The sequence below is a fragment of the Polypterus senegalus genome, chromosome 16 (genome assembly GCF_016835505.1).
Source record: "Polypterus senegalus isolate Bchr_013 chromosome 16, ASM1683550v1, whole genome shotgun sequence".
Lineage (NCBI taxonomy): Eukaryota > Metazoa > Chordata > Cladistia > Polypteriformes > Polypteridae > Polypterus > Polypterus senegalus.
The window spans coordinates 4,501,700-4,524,102 of record NC_053169.1 but is presented as its reverse complement, the minus strand read 5'-3'; the positions used below and the strand labels follow the sequence as shown (position 1 = coordinate 4,524,102).

General features: G+C 44.7%; 1 protein-coding gene across 4 annotated transcripts in view; it reads right to left on the bottom strand.

Annotated features, from left to right (window-relative positions):
• Positions 1 to 5,443: 5,443 nt before the first annotated feature.
• rps6ka2 (ribosomal protein S6 kinase, polypeptide 2) overlaps positions 5,444 to 22,403 on the bottom strand; it is a 122,681-nt gene continuing 105,721 nt past the window's right edge. For all 4 annotated transcript variants that reach the window (XM_039738291.1, XM_039738289.1, XM_039738290.1 and 1 more), the window contains exons 16-21: positions 20,349 to 20,507; positions 19,762 to 19,923; positions 17,844 to 17,920; positions 13,484 to 13,601; positions 11,538 to 11,675; positions 5,444 to 9,601 (exon numbers count right to left, since the gene is read on the bottom strand). In XM_039738291.1, coding sequence (XP_039594225.1) covers positions 9,476 to 9,601; positions 11,538 to 11,675; positions 13,484 to 13,601; positions 17,844 to 17,920; positions 19,762 to 19,923; positions 20,349 to 20,507 — 780 coding nt within the window. In that variant the 3' untranslated portion in view covers positions 5,444 to 9,475. The remainder of the gene's footprint in view (positions 9,602 to 11,537; positions 11,676 to 13,483; positions 13,602 to 17,843; positions 17,921 to 19,761; positions 19,924 to 20,348; positions 20,508 to 22,403) is intronic.

The following is a 22,403-nucleotide window of genomic DNA, read 5'->3' as shown; positions in this document are numbered from 1 at the left end:
GTGGGTTGGCACCCTGCCCAGGATTGGTTCCTGCCTTGTGCCCTGTGTTGGCTGGGATTGGCTCCAGCAGGCCCCCGTGACCCTGTGTTTGGATTCAGCGGGTTGGAAAATGGATGGATGGATGGTTAGGAAATGGAATGAACCGGAACAAAACTGATCATGCAAGCAAACTCTGATACTTAGTGCGGTGAGAGAAGTCGCAAAATCAACTGGAATGTTCAAGGAAATTCTAGAAAAAAATGATCTAAATCTGTGAAGTAGTTGTCTCGTGAAAAGCGGACAGACAGACAGACAGACAGACAGACAGACAGAGACGTTGGACTTTATGTATATTTAGAGATAGCAAATTTTACAAGGGGGAGTCAAGCTCAAGTTAGAAAAGGGAACAAACCTTCACAAAGCTGACGCTGTCATTTCTCAGTGTCATCTCCACCCATCTCAATGCACTTGTGTCACCTGTCTGGTGGTGTCAGAATCCCAGCAGAATAAAAGGTCTTGTCTCATCCTCACCACCACTCGTGCACCGCTTTCTTCACGTCGGCATCTGTCTTGAATCGACGACCAGCCAAATCACACGGTACTCAATCTGGTGAGTAAGGAGGATGTGGCGATACCTCACACTTCACTTTCTCCAGACAAGCCTTGGTGCTCTTAGCAGTGTGTGTGTCACTGGACCCCTAGTGACAGCAGTGCCCGCCACTTCACATTGGGGCGATGGTGTGTGTGTGCGCACCCTGCGGTGGACTGGCACCCTGCCCAGGGTTTGTTTCCTGCCTTATGCCCGGTGCTGGCTGGGATTGGCTCCAGCAGACCCCCGTGACCCTGTAGCTAGGATATAGCGGGTTGGCTAATGGATGGATGGATGGTTCACATTGATCTCCAGCAAGTCACATTAACTTGCACTAGTGACTGTATACCCCCTCGGCATGCAGTGTTTGACAACAACTCGGGTGCATGAGTGGTGGCGAGGAATAGACAAAACCTTTTATTTTGCAGAAATCCGGGCACTGCCAGGCAGGTGGTGCAAGTGCATTGAGAAGGGTGGAGACGACATTGAGAAATGACAGCATCAGCTTTGTTGAGGCTCGTTCCCTTTTCTAACTTTAACTTGACCCCTCCTCGTAAAATTTGTTATCTCTCTAAATAAAATCCAACGTCTGTCTGCTTTTCACAAGAGAGCTACTTCACGCATTTAGAGCTGCTTTTTTTTTCTCCATAATTTGCTTGAACATTCCGGTTGATTTTGCGACTTCTCTCATCGCGCTAAGTATCAGAGTTCACTTGCAGGAGCGATGTATTCGCGCTAATCCGAGAGAGAGGGGGACGCGTGACGTCAGGAGTGGGGGAGCCGGGCAGGACCCTCGTCACTGTCCTGTTTCACTAATACGGGGGTGGAGCCGCGGGGGACGGCTAGTAATGAATACAACCGTTTGTAAAAATCCAAGTAATGCTTTCACGGCCAGTAATGACTCTCTGCCTTTGGTGCTGGTCAAAAAGCAGACAGGAGCTGAGGGTACATGTAAGGAAGTATGAGATATTAAATATTTTAAAAAGTATTCTCTGGCCTGTCTTTGACAGGACGTTAGGACACTCTGGGGGAGGACAGGCCATTCAGCCCAGCACAGATCGCCAGTCCTGTCCACTTCTTTCTTCCAAAATCACGTCAAGTCAAGTTTTGAAAGTCCCTAACATCTTACTGTCCACCCCACTGCTTGGTCGCTTATTCCAAGTGTCTGTCGTTCTTTGTGTAAAGAAAAACTTCCTAATGTTGGTGTGAAATTTCTTCTTCACCAGTTTCCAACTGTGTCCCCGTGTTCTTGATGAGCTCATTTTAAAGTCACCGTCTCGACCCACTGGACTGATGCCCTTCATCATTTTAAACACTTCAGTCAGGTCTCCTCTTCATCTCCTTCAGGCTCAGCTCTTTGAATCTTCTCTCATAACTCATCCCTTGTAGTCGCTCTTCTCTGGAACTTCTCTTGTGCTGTTATGTCTTTTTGTGGCCTGGAGACCCAAACTGCACACAGGACACCAGATGAGGCCTCACCAGTGTGTTATAAAGCCTGAGCGTCACCTCCTGTGACTTGTACTGCACACATCAAGGCGCTATATAACCTGACACACTGTTAGCCTTCTTAATGGCTTCTGAACACTGTCTGGAAGTCAATAGCTTAGAGTCCACTACGACTCCTAAATCTTCTCATAAGGTGGACTCTCGATTTTCCAAGCGCCCATTGTGTTGTGGCAAAGGCGCTATGTAGACGTCAACCCGACACAGACTGACAACGGAGGCACGTATACAAATAATGAAAAGGCTTTTAATTTTCTTCAGCTGGGGGCCTCGTCTTCCCCATGTCCCTCAGCCCTAACACAGTCCCAAGTACACAAAAGCTCAAACACTACACTCCTCTTTACACACAGACGGCACTCCTCCTGGCAGCCGTAGTCCTCATTGTCGTAGTCGTCCTCGTCCTCCTCCCGACTCAGGCTCCCGGAGTGGTGACCGTCAGCTCCTTTTATAGCCCACCCGGAGGTGCTGCATGTGCTCGTTGACCAACTTCCGGCTGCACCTCCAGGTGGGCTGCGTTCCCACCCTGACGGGCTTGTTAGGCTGTGCAGCTTCACCCGGCGATGGCCACGGAGCCCAGCAGGAATGAGCTCCAGTGTTCCAAAGGTCCCGGCCATCTGGCGCAGTGTACTCAGACCTCCATTTTGACTTCCTATGTGTCGTTCTTTACATCTACTGGCATTAAATGTCATCTGCTGCCACAAATCTGCGCAAAGCCTGTCTGCTGTCCAAGTCCTTCTGTGATGATATAACGCATTTCAAATTATCTGCTAATCCACTTTTCTTGGTTTCATCTGCAAACATAACCAACTTGTTACTTCTTTTCCTATCTATATCATTTATAGATATTAAAAAATGGGGCGGCACGGTGGCGCAGTGGGTAGCACTGCTGCCTCGCAGTTAGGAGACCTGTCTGGGTTTGCTTCCCAGGTTCTCCCCGTGTCTGCGTGGGTTTCCTCCCAAAGACATGCAGGTTGGGTGGATTGGCGATCCTAAGTTGTCTCTAATGCGTGCTGTGGGTGTGTGTGTGTGTGTGCCCTGCGCTGGGCTGGCGCCCTGCCCGGGGTTTGTTTCCTGCCTTGCGCCCAGTGCTGGCTGGGATTGGCTCCAGCAGACCCCCGTGACCCTGTCGTTAGGATATAGCAGGTTGGATAATGGATGGATGAACATTAAAAATAGCAGCGGCCCCTCACTGCCCTCTGCTGGTCACCACTCTTAACATCGGCCCATTCTGATGAGGTTCCTCTCACCGTCACCCTCTGCTTCCTGTGTCTGAGATGCTGTCACACCTGTGTGGCCTCAAATCCTCCTTCTCCTGGACTTCTCCTCTTTCTTCTGTCCAGCGAAGTTTATTCTCCTGGGTGTTACAGCTGCAAAAATCACTTCACTTCACTTGGTAGTAATTCTCATTTTACACTTACATGAACCGTCTACCGTGTGGATTTCAGGGTCATCTGTTCCCAGTATTGAAAAGTGGAAGTTGGTGGTGTGACTGGGATCAGATGGCCAGTGTCCAGTGCCACAATGCCATCCTTATGGCTGACCATTTCTTACTTCATTATTCCACTTCTTACCTGTGGGCCTGCCAGTCACGTTGCTCCCCTCTCTCTGGGTTCCTCTTCTCAGATTGGACAGAAGGCGATGGTTCTCACCTTTGCTAATTTGAATTCTTTTTGAAAACAGACCACATTGTCTCCGATCCCGTTTTTGCTGCTTGGTTGTCAAAAATGTGATTACAAAAAAAAAGAAGATCCACACAGCAATCAGAACTGAGATTTGAACGCAGGCAGCCACGTTTACTGCTGTGCCACCAAAGTTCACCATGGAAAGTGCCATCAGTGAAATGTAAAAGGGGCTCTGCTTACAACACAACAGCAGCAAAACGACAAAGTCCAGTTTAGGGTGGCAAGAAAATACAATACATGAACATGTGGTGTAGGACTGGCTACGGTGGAAGGCTTTACGTACACCAATAAAATGACCACAAGACTACAATTTTTTATGAAAGGCGCTATATACACACAAAACAAGTTAACTAAAGACAAAATATCATTCTGGGACCCACTTAATTCAGTTCAAAGCCACAAGGGCTGGATCAGGTTTACTTCACTTTTTGGAATTGTATTTTTTTAAAGGTGCTATATAAATAAAATGTATTAATAGTCATCTAGTATCCAACCGCTATATCCTAACTACAGGGTCACGGGGGCCTGCTGGAGCCAATCCCTGACAACACAGGGCGCAAGGCAGAAAACAAACCACGGGCAGGGCGCCAGCCCACCGCAGGGCACACACCAAGGACAATTCAGAATCCCCAGTGCACCTAACCTGCATGTCTTTGGACTGTGGGAGGAAACCCACACAGACACAGGGAGAACATGCAGACTCCACGCAGGGAGGACCCGGGAAGCAAACTCAAGTCTTCTTATTGCAAGGCAGCCGCGCTACCCACTGCACCACCATGCTGCCCATGTATTCATATTATTAAAGGTTAAAGATTCTCCTCTTTTGGGTAGCACTCAGGTTGTTACAATCAGTTATGTGAAAAGGATCGGGGCTGAATACTTTTACAAGGCACCACCTACAGGACAGAATTATTCATGAAAGGCGCTATATGAACAATCTAAAAGTGAACTTTAGGGTTCTGTTTACAATTAAAACTGCAGCGTGTAGTTTAACACTGAGAGCCACTATAAATACACAATAAAATCACCACAGCACTGTGCCTTTCTTATACACAGCCACATGAAAGATTTCTTCTTTTTTAACGTATGCGGACATATCAGAATTTGATCGTCATTTAAACTGTATCTACAGTATATTTAAAGGTGATGTAATTATAAAAATATATCGGTGCAATTTGCCATTTCAATCTGTATAAAAAGCAAGTCCACCCTTGGCTCTAATGGCTGGCATTGCCCCCCTCAGGTAGCATCTAATAAAGAGTAACTAACGGTAGTCTGGCACCTTCTGCCATTAAAGACTTCAGAGCAGCACGGAGTCCAAAGCCGGTGTCCCGTCGGCCTCACGTTTCTTTCTTCTTTACGATGTCGGCGTTGTGCGTTCCAAGTTGATGGCCGATTTATCAGCAGGGTATGCAGGGTGGTGTTAAGTTCGAAATTAATAAAGATAAACGACGGCCCGAGCCGAGTTCTTTACTTGCCAAAATTCCAAATGCTGCCGCTCGGTGAACTTCGTCTCCTTACCCTTTACGTCACCTCTATTCCCCGCCCCGTGCATCAATTGCAAAGCATCCTGGGTATCGTAGTTCTCCGCATTCTGCATGCGATAGCTCATCCCGAGCCCAAAGGAGGTCTTCTGTCACAACGCGGCCGAACACGAGGAATTAAACAGAAAAGACACCGCGAGACTTGGTGAATAGAAAAAAAAAAAAAGCCTTCGGCAACTTTATTGACTTGCTTATAAAGATTTGGCATGCTGCGCCACTGCAAAGCGAGGAGGAGCCAAGTTATCTACAGAGTTTGTTCTTAAAAAGTCACATCGGCAACTAGAAAGAAGCGCGCTGTCAGTCGGCGGAGGCACGGCACGCGGTGAGGTCGGGACAGTCCATGGGGCGATACGAAAAACGCATTTACAGGAAATGTACAAAGAGTACCAAGGTTAGTTCTCACAGTGCTACAAAAATATTGCACCTGATACAATGCAGCTTACAAAAATTGTCACGCTTCTGTAAGAAGGTCAAGAAATTCTCTACATTCTCTTAACTGTACAAAAGCCAACTGAAAGAAAGGAAACAACCGAAAAAAAATAAGGTCACCCGACTTCACATTACAGGAGACAAAGTGAGTGCAGGTGTAACAAACAAGAAAAAAAAATGAACGGGGGGGGCAAAGAAATACCTGAAAGAAAAAAAAGAAAAGAAAAAATAGAGTCTAATGACAGGATGTCCTTTCAGTAATCTGTCAAATCATCTTTATATTGAAATGTACCTACAGGGAGACAAATGAGAAGAGAAGAGAAGAGAAGAGGAGACGAGAGCTCACGTTCTCCTGAAGCGACTTCCTGCTATGAACACCCCAAACACACCGCAGGCTGGATGGACTGGACGCCTGATGCCTTTCATCATCCTGTGTATTGATTAGTCTTTCTATTGTGATGACTCAAATCTGCTTAATCCAGTCTCAAGGTCATGGGGACGGGCCTCTCCTGGTAGCACCACACATGAGGCAGGAACGGGCCGATGATGCTGAAGCTCCTGAGTTCATACACACACACATACATACATACATACATAGATACATGCATGTGATCCAGTTGAACATTCTGGGGGCCTGAGCCAATCCCAGCAACATCAGAGATAAGGTGGGAACAAGTCCAGGATGGGATGGCAGCGTAACTGATGTCCCCGTTTTTAAAGGTGCACTTGAGTGGGTCAGAATATCTAAGCCTCAGGACCCTCTAATGTCCTTTTGCTCCCCTTTGTTTCTTTATATGGTTGTCTTGTTGGCTTTGTATGGACCCCGCAATGGCGGTTGATGTGAAAGGCACTATATGATTCATGATTCATTATAAACTGTCATATATTTCTATGGCCTTGTTGGTCCAATTTTAATAACTAAAAATGTCAAGAAATTCTGTTTTGTATTTATTATACATTTGTTAATGACAATTGTGAAGACTTCAAATAAACTGATAAGTTTTGTAGTTTTAGTTGAAGTTATTTCTCCACAAACATGCTATATAGGTACATGCCATGCAAAATTGTATTTTAAAGTTAAGCATTTTCTATAAATTACAAAACCATCCTGCCTATACTGGCACTTTACAATGGAGGCTGTGGGGCTCAGGCGAAAAGCTAAAAAACTCAGCAAGTACGTCAATTATTCAAGCCAAGACAATTATTGAGTATTGATCAGCATCTTACAATTATGCACACATTGTAAAATAGTTTCTACGTGTCATTTGTGAACAAAAAAGCACCAATATTATGAGATTCAGCCATTTTAAAAGACACCAGCTGTGTGTGACAGCTCGGCAACTACAACCTTTCACCCCTCTGGGAGGCGTGGCTTCCTATAAGAAGGCCCAATCACAGTGAACTTTTTGTGCCACTTCCTACTTTCATTTTAATTTCCTTCCATATTTATGAGAGAACTGGCACGAGTAAGTAGAAAACGTCAAATAGTGACAGACATAGGCCATCATTTTTAGAATCATTTTCACAGCCCATTTGTTTGTCACAAACGTGCATCTCAAGCATGGCAGGCGTGTTTTCGTTTATCAAAACCTTTGCCACCTCATCGATGACCCTTCAAGCTTTTTCGTTTTCTGGTGGTGTTCTGTGCCCCATAGCCTCCATTGTAAAGTGCCAGTGTGGGCGAGAAATTTATAGAAAATATTTAACTTTAGGACACAATTTTGTGTAGCAAATGCATTGAAATGGAATCTGTGAAGAAATTAGTTTGACTTGAAAAACACCAAACCTGTGCGTTGTGGGTCAGCAACCCAGAACTGCATGAAATGTGCTTGAGAATAAATGAATGAGTGAATGAAGGAATAAATGAGTGAATGAAGGAATGAATGAGTCTAATATAAGCCAACATTATGGTCTGATATTTGAATCTGAATGAATTCTTAATAATCTACATAGCTTGCGTGTTTCTTTGTGTGGCCGTCATGTCTGTTTTGTAAAGGCCAGATTAAAGAAAACAGAAAGATATGGAAAAAGATGATCTGCTGTGACAACCCTAATGGGCGTAGCTGAAAGAAGCCATGAAAGGTGCTATATAATTGACAATTACTTATAAGCTGTTGTATATTTCCTTGGTCTTAATGGTACACTTTTAATTGCTAGAAATGTAAAGAAACTCAGTTTTCTTAGTTAACAATGACAGTTAACCTTTCAAATTAACATCAAGCACCAGATTTGAAGATAATAATGTGTTGTGGTCCGCAGCCCTGAACTGCAATAAAAAGCTTTGTGAATGAATGAGTGAATGAATGAATGAATGAAAGAGTCTGCTGTAAGCCTGCACTTACATGGTTTGATATTTGAATCTGAATGAAATCTTTCCTGCTTTGTAAAGCGCATGTAACGCCACAAGAGACGTTGTAGAAAATAAGGCCTGACTTATAAACTGGAAGACATTCCCACCATCTTGCTGGCCTACTGGATGCCAGGAAGTCCTTTGTTTTGTATTTCTGGTCAAATTGTTAACTGACTTTAGTGAACGGTTTAAGTGAGTAACTAAGGGGGCAATTTCTTTTTCACACAGGCAATTAGATAACTTTAATACTTAAGTATATTAAGCCTCCGTTTAGAAAGGGTGTTCGGTGTCCACTCTGACTCCCATGATCTCATTTTAGTTTTTGGAGGTCTGAAGCCATTGATTGTGACCAACAGAGGAGATCAGAATGGGGGGTCAAATACTTTTTCACAGCTCTGCTGTCTAAGGTTACCTGGCCTTTTACATGAGAGGCACTCTGAAAGTAGTGACCGCCTTAAAAGCCACTCCTGTCCAGCCCAGCGGGTGGTGAGCAGACAAGGGTTCAAGGCGTGTGTGTGCGCACTTGAAGGTGGGATTAATGAGCTCATTGGGTTTTGCAGACAAGGGTGCAAACCCCGTAAAAGTCAAGCTCAGTGGATTCGTCTTTGCCTGTTTTTGTCCCCTTCAGCTGGTTAATAAAACGTCTTGCGTTTGGTTAGCTTTGGTCAGCTCATTATGGGATGTCTCAGAAGTGCCCCCTGTCGATCACAGCATGCATCAGAAACATGACAGGTGTTTAATGGAGACAGAATGGGTTTTCAAGCTGAAAGCAAGTCATAAATAGCTGAAGTTAAATCCGGAGGAGCCCTGTGCATTGTGGGATACTTAGCGCCTTTAACACAGTCGTGGTGTCATTAAGTAAAATGCAGGACTGCGATTAACAGAAAAAAGAAAAAAAAAACTGAAATTGTCGTCAGGAAGAGTTGAAACACGATAGCCGATCCAACAGCATCGTGGGCACCCGTGGGATTCAGTGGTGGCAGAGAGCCGGGCAACCGCACACAATCCTCACAAGCACATAACATGAAATAAACCAACCAGCCAGCCGCTCACCCCTGTAGCCCAGAAAGAAAAAGAAGGAAGAAACCCACCGAGGCGGAAATCCACGAAAGAAAGAAGAGAAGAAAGAAACCCGCAGCATTCAAGTCAACGTCCTGCAGGGGGTGCTGTTAGCTGTCAAACTACAAGGAACTGCGGCATTCATCAAAGGGACATTCATCGCTGCTTTTCTTAACAGTTGCATATACTGGCGCCAAGAAATAAATAAATGAATTGATAAATAAATAAATAAATAAATAAATAAATAAAACACAAGCCAAAAGTCCAAAGAGGAAAAAAGAGAGGAGTGTGCAAGAGTGATCAAGTACGAGGACGCGGCTACCAGGGAGTGCAGTCGGCGCTACAATCTGGTCGAGGTCAGCCTCTTCATTCCTCTCCGCTGGGCCAGGCAGGAGGACAGGACTGGCTCCAGTTTGGGGGCCTGAGGAGAACGGTTCAATGCAAAGTAGGTGGCCGCCATGGCGCCCTGGGAAACAAAGAAACAAAGAGATAAATAGGATTCAATAGGCAGTACGCCCCCTACTGGCTAAGAAGGTGTCCATTTACATTGATTTGCTTCTCTAATCATAATTCTTCACATTTATAAAGAACGCTTTTTCTCGCTAATCAAAGCACTTCAATGGGTGAGGAGTCACTAAAGTGTAGTGCCCACCTGGATGACACACCAGCAGCCACACCTTAGCTGTTACAGTAGATGGTGAAAGAGCAAGAGATTGACAATTAGAGACAGGGGATGATTAGGGGGCCAGGATGACCAGCTCATTCATGATGGGCAATTTAGACAGGACATCAGGATACACCCTACTCTTTACGTGACAGATCTTCTATGACCACTGAAAGTCAGAACCTCAAATTTACGTCTTATCCGGAGGACGGCACCATTTTTACAGCATAGAGTCCCCGTCACTGCACTGAGGCATTGAGATCCACATTCAGGCTACGCGCCCCCTGCTGGCCACACCAAACACCTCTTCCAGCAGCAACCTCAATGGTCTCCCATCCAAGTACTGGCCAGGCCTGAACAGGCTTAGCTTCCGGTAAACTCTAAAGTGAAGTAAACATCAGTCTGGGGGTCCGTTTGTGAACAAGTGTGACAGGACGAGGGGAGGGGGATCACAAGTGAACAGCACAGAACGAAATCCCACCAGTCACATTATTATCAGATGCATCAGCAGCAACTATTCCTCAAAGTAAAAGAGCCCCTTAATGCTCCTTAAACCCTCTGAGGGAGTTGGGATGGAGATGGGCAGCTCGTTCCACCAGCTGGGAGCTTCACATGAAGAGAGTCTGGATTGAGATTTGAAGCCCGGCAGAGATGGCATCACCTGACACCGCTTAACGACAGACCTGAGTGGTCGAGGAGCAGCCAAGGACCTCATAAGTGTCTCCAGAGGTGCAGACCCATTCATTACTCTGAAGGCAAACATCAAGGATTTGAACTTCATACATGTTGCAGCAGGGAGCCAATGGAATGATCTAAAACAGAAGAGTGTCGTGTGCCGGGCTCGGCTCGTTGAACACCAGGTGTGCCACTGAACTTTGAATCATCTGCAGCGGCTTGGTGACACTTACCAGTGGTCCTGCCAGCAGAGAGAGGCAGTCGCCCAGACGTGACAAGACCAAGGCCTGGAGCAGCAGTCTGCCAGACACGGTTTAATCTTGAGGATGTGGTGACGGTTTGACAACAACCCGGTGGGGTGGTCCTCCCTGAAGCCTGACTGATTAGGGTCAAGCCATCTGTTCTTAGTGTTGGTGTTAGTGGTAGTCACGTAGATCTGCTAAGTTCAGTTCTTGAACTTGATCTGAATTTCTGGGGTAACTTTGAATTGAATACACCCAGTAAAGTCAATACCATGGACAGCACAATGTGCAGCACAGGACGGGGGGGTCCATAGGGTCCCACAGGGTCCTTATCATCGCAGGTACAATTCATTCAAAAACGGAACTGGAAATCAATCTCTCATTCCTAGAAGAATTCAGACCCTTAATTCAGTACTGTCTGTAAGCACCTTTGGCAGCAATTCCAGCTTGGGGATGTCTTGGCCAAGCTCTATAGGGTGGTCCGGATCTAATTATGCAATTTTTCATTGCGCTATAACTTATTAAGTTTATTACATAGAAAATCACCCGAAAAATCCCAGACCATCAAGGTGTGCAAACTGACGACATGAAGAATCGTCTTCACGCCGAACTGGAATCGTCCCCGCGTAAATCAAAGTCATCCAGATGATCTGGATCTGCATAATTAGATCTGGACCACCCTGTACAAGGCTTGCACACCTGAATTTATGTGTAATACCAAACAACATGTTGGAGGAAAATGAGAGAATCAAAGAAAAAGGCAAAATCCTACAAAGCAAAAAGACAATCGCAACACCAGCACTGCTGGGCAAAAGCCTTACCTTGACCAGCATGGCATCCTGTCTGACCAGCTGGCTCTGTGACAGGGTCTCTCTGTTCACAATCCAAGGGTGCCGGAGGACCTGGGGAGCCGTCAGCCTCTGATGGGGATCCACATGCAGCATTTTCGACACGATGTCCTGAGGGGAAGAAGAGCGGCCACAGTAAGACGAGTCACAGAGGAGAGAAGGCAGGACATGGCTGCACATGAAATGCGGTGCCCATCGTTGAAAATTACGGTCAACATCAAGCAAACACGTGAGAGCAGAAAAACAAAGGGCCCCGAGGTCAGTGATGAACGACGTGGAGTCCTCAGCTGTCTGTCAGCTCCGCTCGATTGGCCTTCATCTGTCATGTGTCCTGTCAGGGCTGTTGGCCAAGCGCAAGTTGATTTGGTGCTTATTTATTCATTCTTTTATTATTTAAATTTTGTATAATTCGTTCTTTTTTTAGTTTTGTTCTTTCTCTTTTGTTTACTTACCATTACACTTTTATTAGTTACTATCTGTCCCCCGTGGCGGCGCCCAGGTATAGTGAAACAGGACAAACTTTAAAAATCAATAAGAATAATAAAAAAAAAAAAATGTAATTCTGGAAGTAAGTGGAAGGGTAGGTACGCTCCAATGTCACACGTTGGCACTGTATCTGATCGTGTTCAGCACTGACGGGAGAGTGTCCCCCGCGTGGCTGTGATATCTCAGCCAATCAGCAGCTACCCTCTAAAACACACGGAGCTCTGATCACTCTCTAAAAACATCAAGTTACTCTTTAACAATCTGTAGATGATAATGTCTGCTGAATAAACGGGTATCGCTACATAAATGGGGGGAACACGTGGCCAGAGGGAGTGCGACTCGAATAGAGGCTGGCACGCGAGTAAGGAAGGCCCCGCCCCCTGTTGACGTCACGCTTCCCGCTCCCCTCAGCCCGCAGCCTCTCCCTCGAATACGCGCGAATAAATCGGTACCCCAATTGATCTGTGATACGTAGCGCGACGAGAGAAGTCGCAACATCAACCGGAATGTTCAAGCAAATCCTAGAAAAAAAAGCGAGCTAAATCCGTTAAGTAGTTCTCTCGTGAAAAGCGGACAGACATACAGTCGTTGGATTAGATAGATAGTTAGATAGATAGATAGATAGATAGATAGATAGATAGATAGATACACAGTGAAAGGCACTATACAATAGATAGATAGATAGATAGATAGATAGATACACAGTGAAAAGCACTATATAATAGATAGATAGATAGATAGATAGTGAAAGGCACTATATAGATAGATAGATAGATAGATAGATAGATAGATAGACATGAAAGGCACTATATAATAGATAGATAGATAGATAGATAGATAGATAGATAGATAGATAGATAGATAGATAGATAGATAGATAGTGAAAGGTACTATATAGATAGATAGATAGATAGATAGATAGATAGATAGATAGATAGATAGATAGATAGATAGATAGATAGATAGATAGATGTTTCAGTTCTGTATCGCTTGTATGTTATGATTTCTCTGTGTTAGTTTTCTTTGTTCATTGCCCAGTTCTATTGATACAAAAAGCGGGACCACCTAGTGTGGCACCCCCAGCAGTTCTTAAACCCCACTTTGCATGGGTATGGTGGCTTCAGCCCTCTGCTCTTCTTAAAGGTCCTATTCTCTGTCTTTTGTTTTCCTGATAACACTTCAGTGATTTGAGGTACCCAGTTTGAGGAAAGGTGCGGTTGAGCTTCTGGTTATAAACCTAGCTTGGTTCTGACCTTTTGTTTCATCCTCTGACCTCTTGTTTCACTCTGGCAGTATAAAGCACCCCCTGAGAAGTACATACAGCTGTCCTTCGATGGAAACAAACCGCCTTAAAAGCCTCGTCCACAAGGAGCCCCGTTGTCATTTCACAAAGCCAGCGTGTCTTTTTAACTTAAGGCTCAATTGACACAAACCTTGGCGGCGTCGGAGACGGTGTGCCAGTTCCCTCCTGTAAGAGCAAACTTCCCACTTCCGATGCGGGCCAGAATCTCCTCGGGGGTGTCATCAGGTCCATTTGCAAATGGCGTGAACCTGGAGGGAGAACAAAGAAAAGAAAACTGAGTGGTAAGTGGGTGTTATAATTCTGTGAGCATATAATATTTAAATAACTTTAAATATTAGTGACGGCCTCTCAATATACATCAAGAGATAAACATCTGTAAGACAACGCCTTCCGAAACCCAGCTGAGAGCGAAACAAAGCCGTGCTTTTCGCGAGGCTCAGGCACATTCTGCTCATGACCACTAGATGGGGCTCTTCTGTTCTTTTTCTAATATCAATTCCAATGATGTTCATCACAGCAGCACCCTACTGAATGTCAGCGGTAATACAGGAGTGAAGATGAAATGTTGGGGTGCCAACTGGGCCACTCCGTTCACTCAAAGCAATATGTCTGTTCAAATTGACAAGGGCATAATGGCACAATAAGAAAATCAAAGCAACATGTAGTGATATTTCTAATTTGTTACTAACCCTCAGCTTTTCTGTTTCTGTTCTTGGTACTCAAATGTGCCACTTGGTGCCACGGCCCACCTGCCAAGTTGGTTTACCAGCCTATGGTAAAGTCATCTCTGATGGAGGAGCACTGGAATCGCCAGGTTGAGGGGTCCTTTCATCGGATTGGCTGGCCCAGCTGTGGAACAGCCAGTGGGGGAGGTGGCATGATGGCCGAGGTCTCCAGGACTCTTTATTAATAAAATTAAAAAACAAGAACAAAAGGCAAAAAAAGGCCTAAAAAATGGCAAACCAGCCCAAATCCAACACTCCAGAAAACGAAATCCTTTAAGCTGAGCCTCACAAGAACTTGACACGCGACTGTTGGCGTCGTTCGAATCTCGTGTTCCGACTTTCTTTTCGCTCGACGGTTTTCTTGTCCTGCGTTTCTCGCTTCACAGACGACTGACTGGTTTGTCTTTATGGCGGCGGCCCCTGCTCTTATTTTTTCATCTCCCGATCTTTTCATTGAAATCCTTTTTAGTTTCTCTTGCCACGACAGCACATCTTCACAGACCCAACACAGACATTTTACCAGCAATCTCTCCTCGCTATGTTATTTTTATTTTATGGTGTCAATAACTGCAGCTACCGCGCCACAGCACGTCGCAGCACAAACGGAATTAGAAACATGCAAACAACTTCTATCTGCTACATGCAGTCTTGTGTTTGTTAGCGATTTGATCATCTCTTGGGTAATCTGAGATGTCTTTATGTGACTAAATTAAAATAAAAAAAAAAACAAGCCACTATACATGTAAAAAAGAACCAATCAATCAATCAATCAATCAATCAATCAATCACAAAACAAGCTGCTTCAAACCAACCACCAGAAGGGATTGTCAGGCCCACACAAGTTGCTAAGGCATCAGCTCCTCTCTAACGCTTGCTGTTTGGCTCCCATTTTGTGCTTTTAATAAATCACCTAGTCGATCAATCAATCAACCAATCAATCACTATCCAGTTGTAATCGGTTCATTTACTAGATTCAGTCTGCTAGTGAAATAAACTAATCAATAAGTTAGTCTCCCAGGTCATCATAAAATGAATCAACTGGCCCATAAATCAACTAAGCAATTAATCAGGCCAGTGTGGAGTTAGAGAGGGGGCCCAGTGCATTGTGGGATACTTAGCGCCTTTAACACAGCCGCGGTGTCATTTAGTTCATTTCCATAATAACTCACATAAGCCATTTTCCAATACGAGCACTCATACAGCGTGTTGCTGCACTCGCCACACGACAAACCACCTCAGGGTCCCAAATTAGGACCCGAGTGCAGCCGAGCAACAGGTGACACCTCAGCACCCCGCCAGTCCGAATGGAACGGAACAGCGTGAGGATTTTTACAGTGGCTGGGCATCAATGCCAAACGGTGAAAAACCTCTGCCTTTCAGCCTTCCCAGAATGCACTGCACTTCTCTTCAGCTTTTGGCCTCCAACCTGAAATTTGTCAGCATCTCCCACTCACAAAGGGATTTTGTGTTTCGATCTTCTGGTTTCGACTTAAGGCCGCGTCACACTGCACGACTTTTTCAGTGACGTCCAGTCGCGACCTTCATTGACACTGTCTTGGCCAGTCGGCGGAGTGCTCTCACGAGGACTGTCACGTCAAGTGACTCACTGTATCTCGTCTGTGGCTCGACTCTCAAACCTAACATTTTTACTTCCAACATGTAATACTTCACACTTATTGACATAAAATTTCATCTGCCACAAATCTGCCCAAGCCTCTATGTTGTCCAAGTCCCTCTGTGATGATTCAATGGATTCTTGATTATCTGCCAATCAAACTAGCACGCTATCATCTGCAAATGTAACCAGCTTGTTATTTATATTCCTGTCCAGATCATCTCTACATATAAAAGTCAAAGCCCTCACTGACTCCTCACTAATTCTTTCCACTTACCAAATAGGTGGGAAGCTGAAATCTGCTCAAAGCTCATTCCTTGCAGTGTACTTACAAAAGTTAGGTGTGTTTCATGTCCTATCGCAACACCCAAGGGGGGAAAAACACCCCCTAAACTGTGTATATAGACAGAGGAAACCCCTCCTCACTATGTCTGCGACCTCCAATATATGCAGGAAGCCCAAATTTCCATGCCCATCCTTTACACTGTACTTACAAACGTTAAGTATGTTTCATTTCATGCTGTGCCCCGTAACGGACTTTTGAAAATAACGGCTTCTATTTGGCGGTTCTCACCATTATGCCATAAGGAACTTTCGCAACTGACCTCCCCTTTTGGCGGTTTCAAACCTTATTTCCGTTAACAGACGATTTATTTCATGGCAGAGATGCACGAGGGCCACCCCGGTCCCCGTTCCTTTTAACGCATGGCCGCTGTCCGCACCCCTACCACCTGGTTGGCTCCCTGCCTATATACATTAACGACATCATGCGCCTCCTCACTCGCTTCCTTACTTTCCTCAGCTGTTCGCCGTGCTCACTGCTCCCTTCTTCTTTAGTCCACCGCTTCAAGCCTGTTATTGCTCACCTTGCTTCACGTCGTCCTGCTGGTGACTCCTGCCTTTTCGTTTACTCCACTGCTTTACTGCAAAACTTACAACCACCAAAACTTTGTAACGGCACCAGGCTTCAGCTCAGATCTCTGCACAAGAACCTCATTGAGGCAACTGTCTTCACTGGCACTGGCTCAGGGGAGAATAACCGTCTCATACCCTCTGACCTCCCATTCCAGTTCAAACACCTCCAGTTTCCAGTAAGGGTCTGCTTCACTATGACGATAAATAAGTCACAGGGCCAGACTCTAAAAAAGGACGGCTTCTCACATGGCCGACTGTACGTTGCATGTTCAAGAGTGAGCTCAGCAGACAGCTTGGTCATTTTACAGCCCGAGGACGTCGTTTACAAAGACATCCTGACATCCTAAAAATGGGCATTTCTCATACACGACATTTACAATCAGAAATGAAACTCTTTACAATCATCAAATTCACTATCAATACTAAAATAAGTTACGTTGACAATCATGTTACTTTATTTTTTAAAATGTTTTCTTTTTCGTAACTTCTTTAACATGCTACTACTCCGCTGCAAAGCGCGGGTATTTTGCTAGTTTATATACGTATATAGCAGCCTTTGTACTGCCCCCTGCTGGTCACCACTCTTAACATCTCCTGATTCTGGAAATGTTCCTCACATCATCACCCCCTGCTTCCTGTGTCTGAGTTCTACACCCGTCTGCAAACATCACCCTGAACTGCCAGTTCATTTTGTTTGATGCCCAGCCTCTCATGTGGCACCTTATTAAACACTTTCTGAAAGTCCAGATAAATTCTGACCCAATGTTTCCAACAACTCATCTACTTGAGGCATCAGGTAGTCCTCAAATTGAGAAACCTTATTTAAACATCTAAAATCTACGCACAACTGCAGTATTCCATCTGGTTTCAGCACTGGCACACGTGGACTGCACCACTCACTCCGGCTCTCTCGCTGTATGCCCAGTCCAAGCATCTGTTTCACTGAGTCAAACACTGCCTGGAATTCTGTTCGGGGGCCTTTGAATTTTAACACTGTAGAAGACCCCAAGTAGAATGTCTAACATTCAATAGGAATTGTTTAATGTGCAGCAGTCTTGACAGATGTTGACTACGTTTCTTCTTGTGATTTTTTCTCAGTTCTTTCCCCCAAGCACCCGCACCCCACTTCATTCATCTTGTACTTTACAACCTCACGAGGGGCTCAGCAGCACAGGTAGCCCAGGAGAGGCGTCACTCGTCACCTATACAACACACAGGCGGGCACACATACCCACCCTGCCAGCATGGTGTACAGTAAAATGCCAAGACTCCAGATGTCACAGGCCGCATCGTAGCCCTGCTTCTTAAGAACCTGAAAAGACAAAAACAACTTTGTTAAAAGCAAAGAAAGGCAAACCAGCATTGCCAGTAGAGCACCAGCACATGGATGACCCTGTCATTGTTAAACATTACGGATTTTCAGAGACATGATGACCTTCATCCTGGACACCAGTTTGCTTGATTTTAAATAGGAACGTGTGTGTAATCCTGTCGTGGATCTAGTTGGCCTTCAGTGTCACAGAGAGTAGATACCACCATACTGTCACCTTCCTCTTCTTTAAAGTACGTCAATCACAGCAGGTTTTATTCACCAGGACGATTACAAATGTGTGGAAGAAATGTGCCGTGATAATGCTGGGACAAGTTAAAATAGAACGTCTTTGGGGGGAGAGACCACTGCAACCACCACAGACCCTTTGGAAAAACTGGCTGCTTTTTAAACGGGGATTACTGGGGAGGAACCCTAAATCTTAATCCTATCCTTTTAGTTCTCCTGTGTTACATGCTAGGCATACTTTGTGTGCGTGTTTGTCTCAGTAGTGACAGTAGAGTCAACACCAGAAATACGCCATCGATCAACACTCGGCACTCTGATTTGTAGGCACACAATGCTGGGCAGCATATTTAATTCCCTACTCCTGTACTATTGACCGCTTCTGGGAATTTTTGAGTCCCTCTTCATATAAGGCGTTTTCTAAATAAACAGGATTCTGAGAAATTAATTCATGAATTTATTTCTAGTAGGATTGATTACTGCAATGTGGTGTTCACTGGATGATCAAACTGTTCTTTATTCAGCCTTCAGTTAATCCAAAATGCTGCTGAAAAAGAATAAGAAAATACGAACACATAACCCCAGTCCTCAAGTCCTTACACTGGCTCCCGGTTAAGTTTAGGGCAGATTTCAAAATCCTGCTTCTAACATATAAAGCCTTAAGTGGCGGAAGTCTGGTTTACTTGTCTGAACTTATCATGACTTACAAACCTGAGTGCACATTAAGATCTCAAGATGCTAGTCTGCTTACGATTCCAAGAATTAATAAAATAACAGCTTTTAGTTACAGGGCCCCTAAACTGTGGAGTCGTCTGCCTGCTACTTTAAGAGATGCCCCTTCGGTCTCAACTTTTAAGACTCACTACTTCAGTTTAGCACACCCTGACTAGAGCTGCTGATTTACCATACAGACTGTCATTTGCACTAAAACAGAAGTAACATGATAGTTACAATTTGTTACTAACCCTCACCTATTCTGTTTCTCTTCTTGGTACTCAAATGTGCCACTTGGTGCCACTGCCCACCTGCCAAGTTGTTTTGCCTTCCTAAGGTAAAGTCTGATGCAGAAGCACTGGAATCATCAGGTAGAGGGGTCCTGTCATTGGATTGGCTGGCCCAGCACTGACTCAGCTGTGGAACGGCCAATAGGGGGAGGCAACTTGATGGCTGCAGTCTCCAGGACTCTAAACAAATCCAAATCCTATTATGGGATATCATCTGCTGTTGAATTCTGCTCTGTACTTGTAATATTTCTATTGCACTATTATCTATCTATTGTCTTGAGGATGACTCGTGTCCTGTTGTGTGTATTGTGTTATATTGACCCCCTTTTTCTGACACCAAATCTACCTGGAAAGGGGTCTCTCTCCTTGAACTGCCATTCCCAAAGTTTCTACCATTTTTTCCCTACAAGGGATTTTTTTGGGAGTTTTTCCTTGTCTTCCTAGAGAGTCAAGGCTGGGGGGCTGTCAAGAGGCAGGGCCTGTTAACATCCCATTGCAGCACTTCTTGTGTGATTATGGGCTATACAACGAATAAATTGTATTGTATATACTGTAAGTAAGCATTTTGTCGCACACACGATGGTCAATTCTCACCTCAGGAGCCACAAAGTTGGCCGTGTAACACGGAGTCATGAGCAGCCCATTCTCCGCTCGGAGCTGCTTAGCAAATCCAAAGTCGCATATCCTTATGGATTCAGGATTCCCCGTCTCGTCAACATAAAGAATATTGCTGGGCTTCAGATCTCGATGGACGACCTGCCGAAAGAAAGACAGATCATGAGGGCTTTTAAACCTGCACTTACAGTGTTACTCTCTAAACTTATGAAATGATTTATGGATCTAAATCGGCATGCAGGAGGCGACTTTCAGGGTGAAGAAGTTTTCAGTTGCCAGGGAGTCCACCATTTTGGTGTTCACTTAGTGAGAACAGTCCATGAAGGAAGAGCTCCCCAGTTTTCTAGCATTGCCCAGGAATCAAACGAGCTGACCTTGGAGGCAGGAGACCACCTAACACAGGAAAGTCAGCCATCGGGCATGTGAATGCCAAACCACAGCTTCACTGCCTTTTGAGCCACAGGGGGAGAGGCCCCCCGTTTAGATAGGACACTTACAGGGTATACAGCATAACAGGAGAAGCTCATTAGGTGGTACGCCATGGCTGTGTTGGTGGATATACATACCCCTTGGGAATGCAGGTATTCCACAGTTTTTGTGATAGTGAAAAGCACGGCGCTGGCCTCCCTCTCTGAAAAGCATTTCTGCCGAAGGATCCTGTCCAAAAGTTCTCCTCCTCTCATCAGCTCCATTACCAAGTAGACGTACTTCCCATCATCGTACACCTAAGAGAAAAAGAGAAACAAAAAGAAATAAATGAATGTGCTCCACGATTAAAGATCTGCGCTCATCTGCGTAACACTGGGGTACAATTTCTGTAAATTTGGCTCTTTATTTTCATTATACCTGCTGATTCAAAAAGATTCATCTGATTTCAAAATGATAGATAGATAGATAGATACTTTATTAATCCCAAGGGGAAATTCACAATTTATTGATCCAGGTCCAACCTACCTGGTAAGGGGTCTCTCTCTGAACTGCCTTTCCTGAGGTTTCTTCCATTTTTTCCCTACACGGGTTTTCTTGTCTTCTTAGAGAGTCAAGGCTGGGGGTCTTTCAAGAGGCAGGGCCTGTTAAAGCCCATTGCGGCACTCCTTGTGTGATTTTGGGCTGTACAAAATAAATTGTATTGTATTGTATTGTATTGTATTGTATTGTTGGGAGTGTGGCACATAAACAGGATCCTTAATGTACTCCCACAAAAAAAAAATAGCACACAGTGTTAGATCTGGTGATCTTGCGGGCCAGAAGTTGGGTGCCAAATCGTGGACACCTTTATGGCCAAATCCAGCGATGAGGGAGCGCGTTGTTGAGAGATGCTCAAACTTCTTGGTGCCAATGAGGTGGCACTCCATCCTCTGGAGACAGTCAGAAACTCTATGACCCCCTTGGCATCTCACGGTTGTGAAAATATGGCACTTTGAAATCGGAGGAATCTTTTTGAATCACTGTATACTTTGCTCAAGACAAAATGACAGATGAACTTAAACACAGGACAGGTAACATCAAAAGGCAATCTGTTTTCCTGAATCACAGGACCATCTGTTTGATCTGAGCAGGAATTCAGGAGACCCTCGAGCTGTATTGAGGATTTTACCACCTGTCAAGTGAAGGGCACCAGTACTACATTGGTTTACAGCATGGGTAAGGAAACCATGCCATGTCATACCCCAATTACTTTACAACCTGCTAACAGTAGGGGGTGTCGTGGGACTGGAAAGGGTCAAACCAGTTTACAGCTTGGGACAGGAGATTGGTAAAGCATCAAAAACTGTACTGCTTCGCAAAAACGGACATAATCAAACTGATGAAAGAGTTTGAGCAAATTCATTCATCATATTGACAGCCAGCCAATTGGGTGCATGGAGCGATAACACCTTGCGAAACTCCTGTAGCATTTCAAAATAAATATAACGGACAAAACGGAGAGAACAGAGCGACGTCAGAGGAGAACGAGAGCAATGTGCGACCGTTTCCATCTGATCAACAGAAAAGCATCTAATGAACAACTGTGAGTGCCAGATCAACGTTGCCCTGGGACATTCATCCTTGACATCTTTACTTTTTCATCAGCTTTTCCTATAGACTATATAGATATAGACTTTATTATCAATCTTATTTTCTATTATTCCTTGTTCTATTTGGTTTTATTATTCCTGTAATAAATACCACACTGCTTTTTAACTTTCTGTACTTTGTTGTCATGTCTAGCGTGATTGAAGTAGTAAGGTAGATTTCTTTGAGCACCTGGTGTAGCCGGAGGTTTGCACATATGCTCCGTGCTGCGAGGTTTATTAAGTCAGAGGGTGAGAGCTCCACCCAATAGTAGGGAACGGGACATAAAGTAAGGCATTCTGGGTTGATAAATGGCCGATAGTCAAGGATTTTGAGCCTTTGTATGTTTGAATACGTTCCTAGAGACTAAAGTAATATTTACATCTGAGATATATTTCAAACATTGTATGTTGTTCGTGCCGATAATAAGTAAGTACTGAGAGAGTGACAGGCTGTGTTATTCTTAAGGCACTTGTGTGGTTTGAAGTGGTAGAGGCTACCTAGCTGTGTGTGTGTGTGTCACTCATAGGGCACTGTTAGGTGTCTCTGTGTCTACATATAGCTAT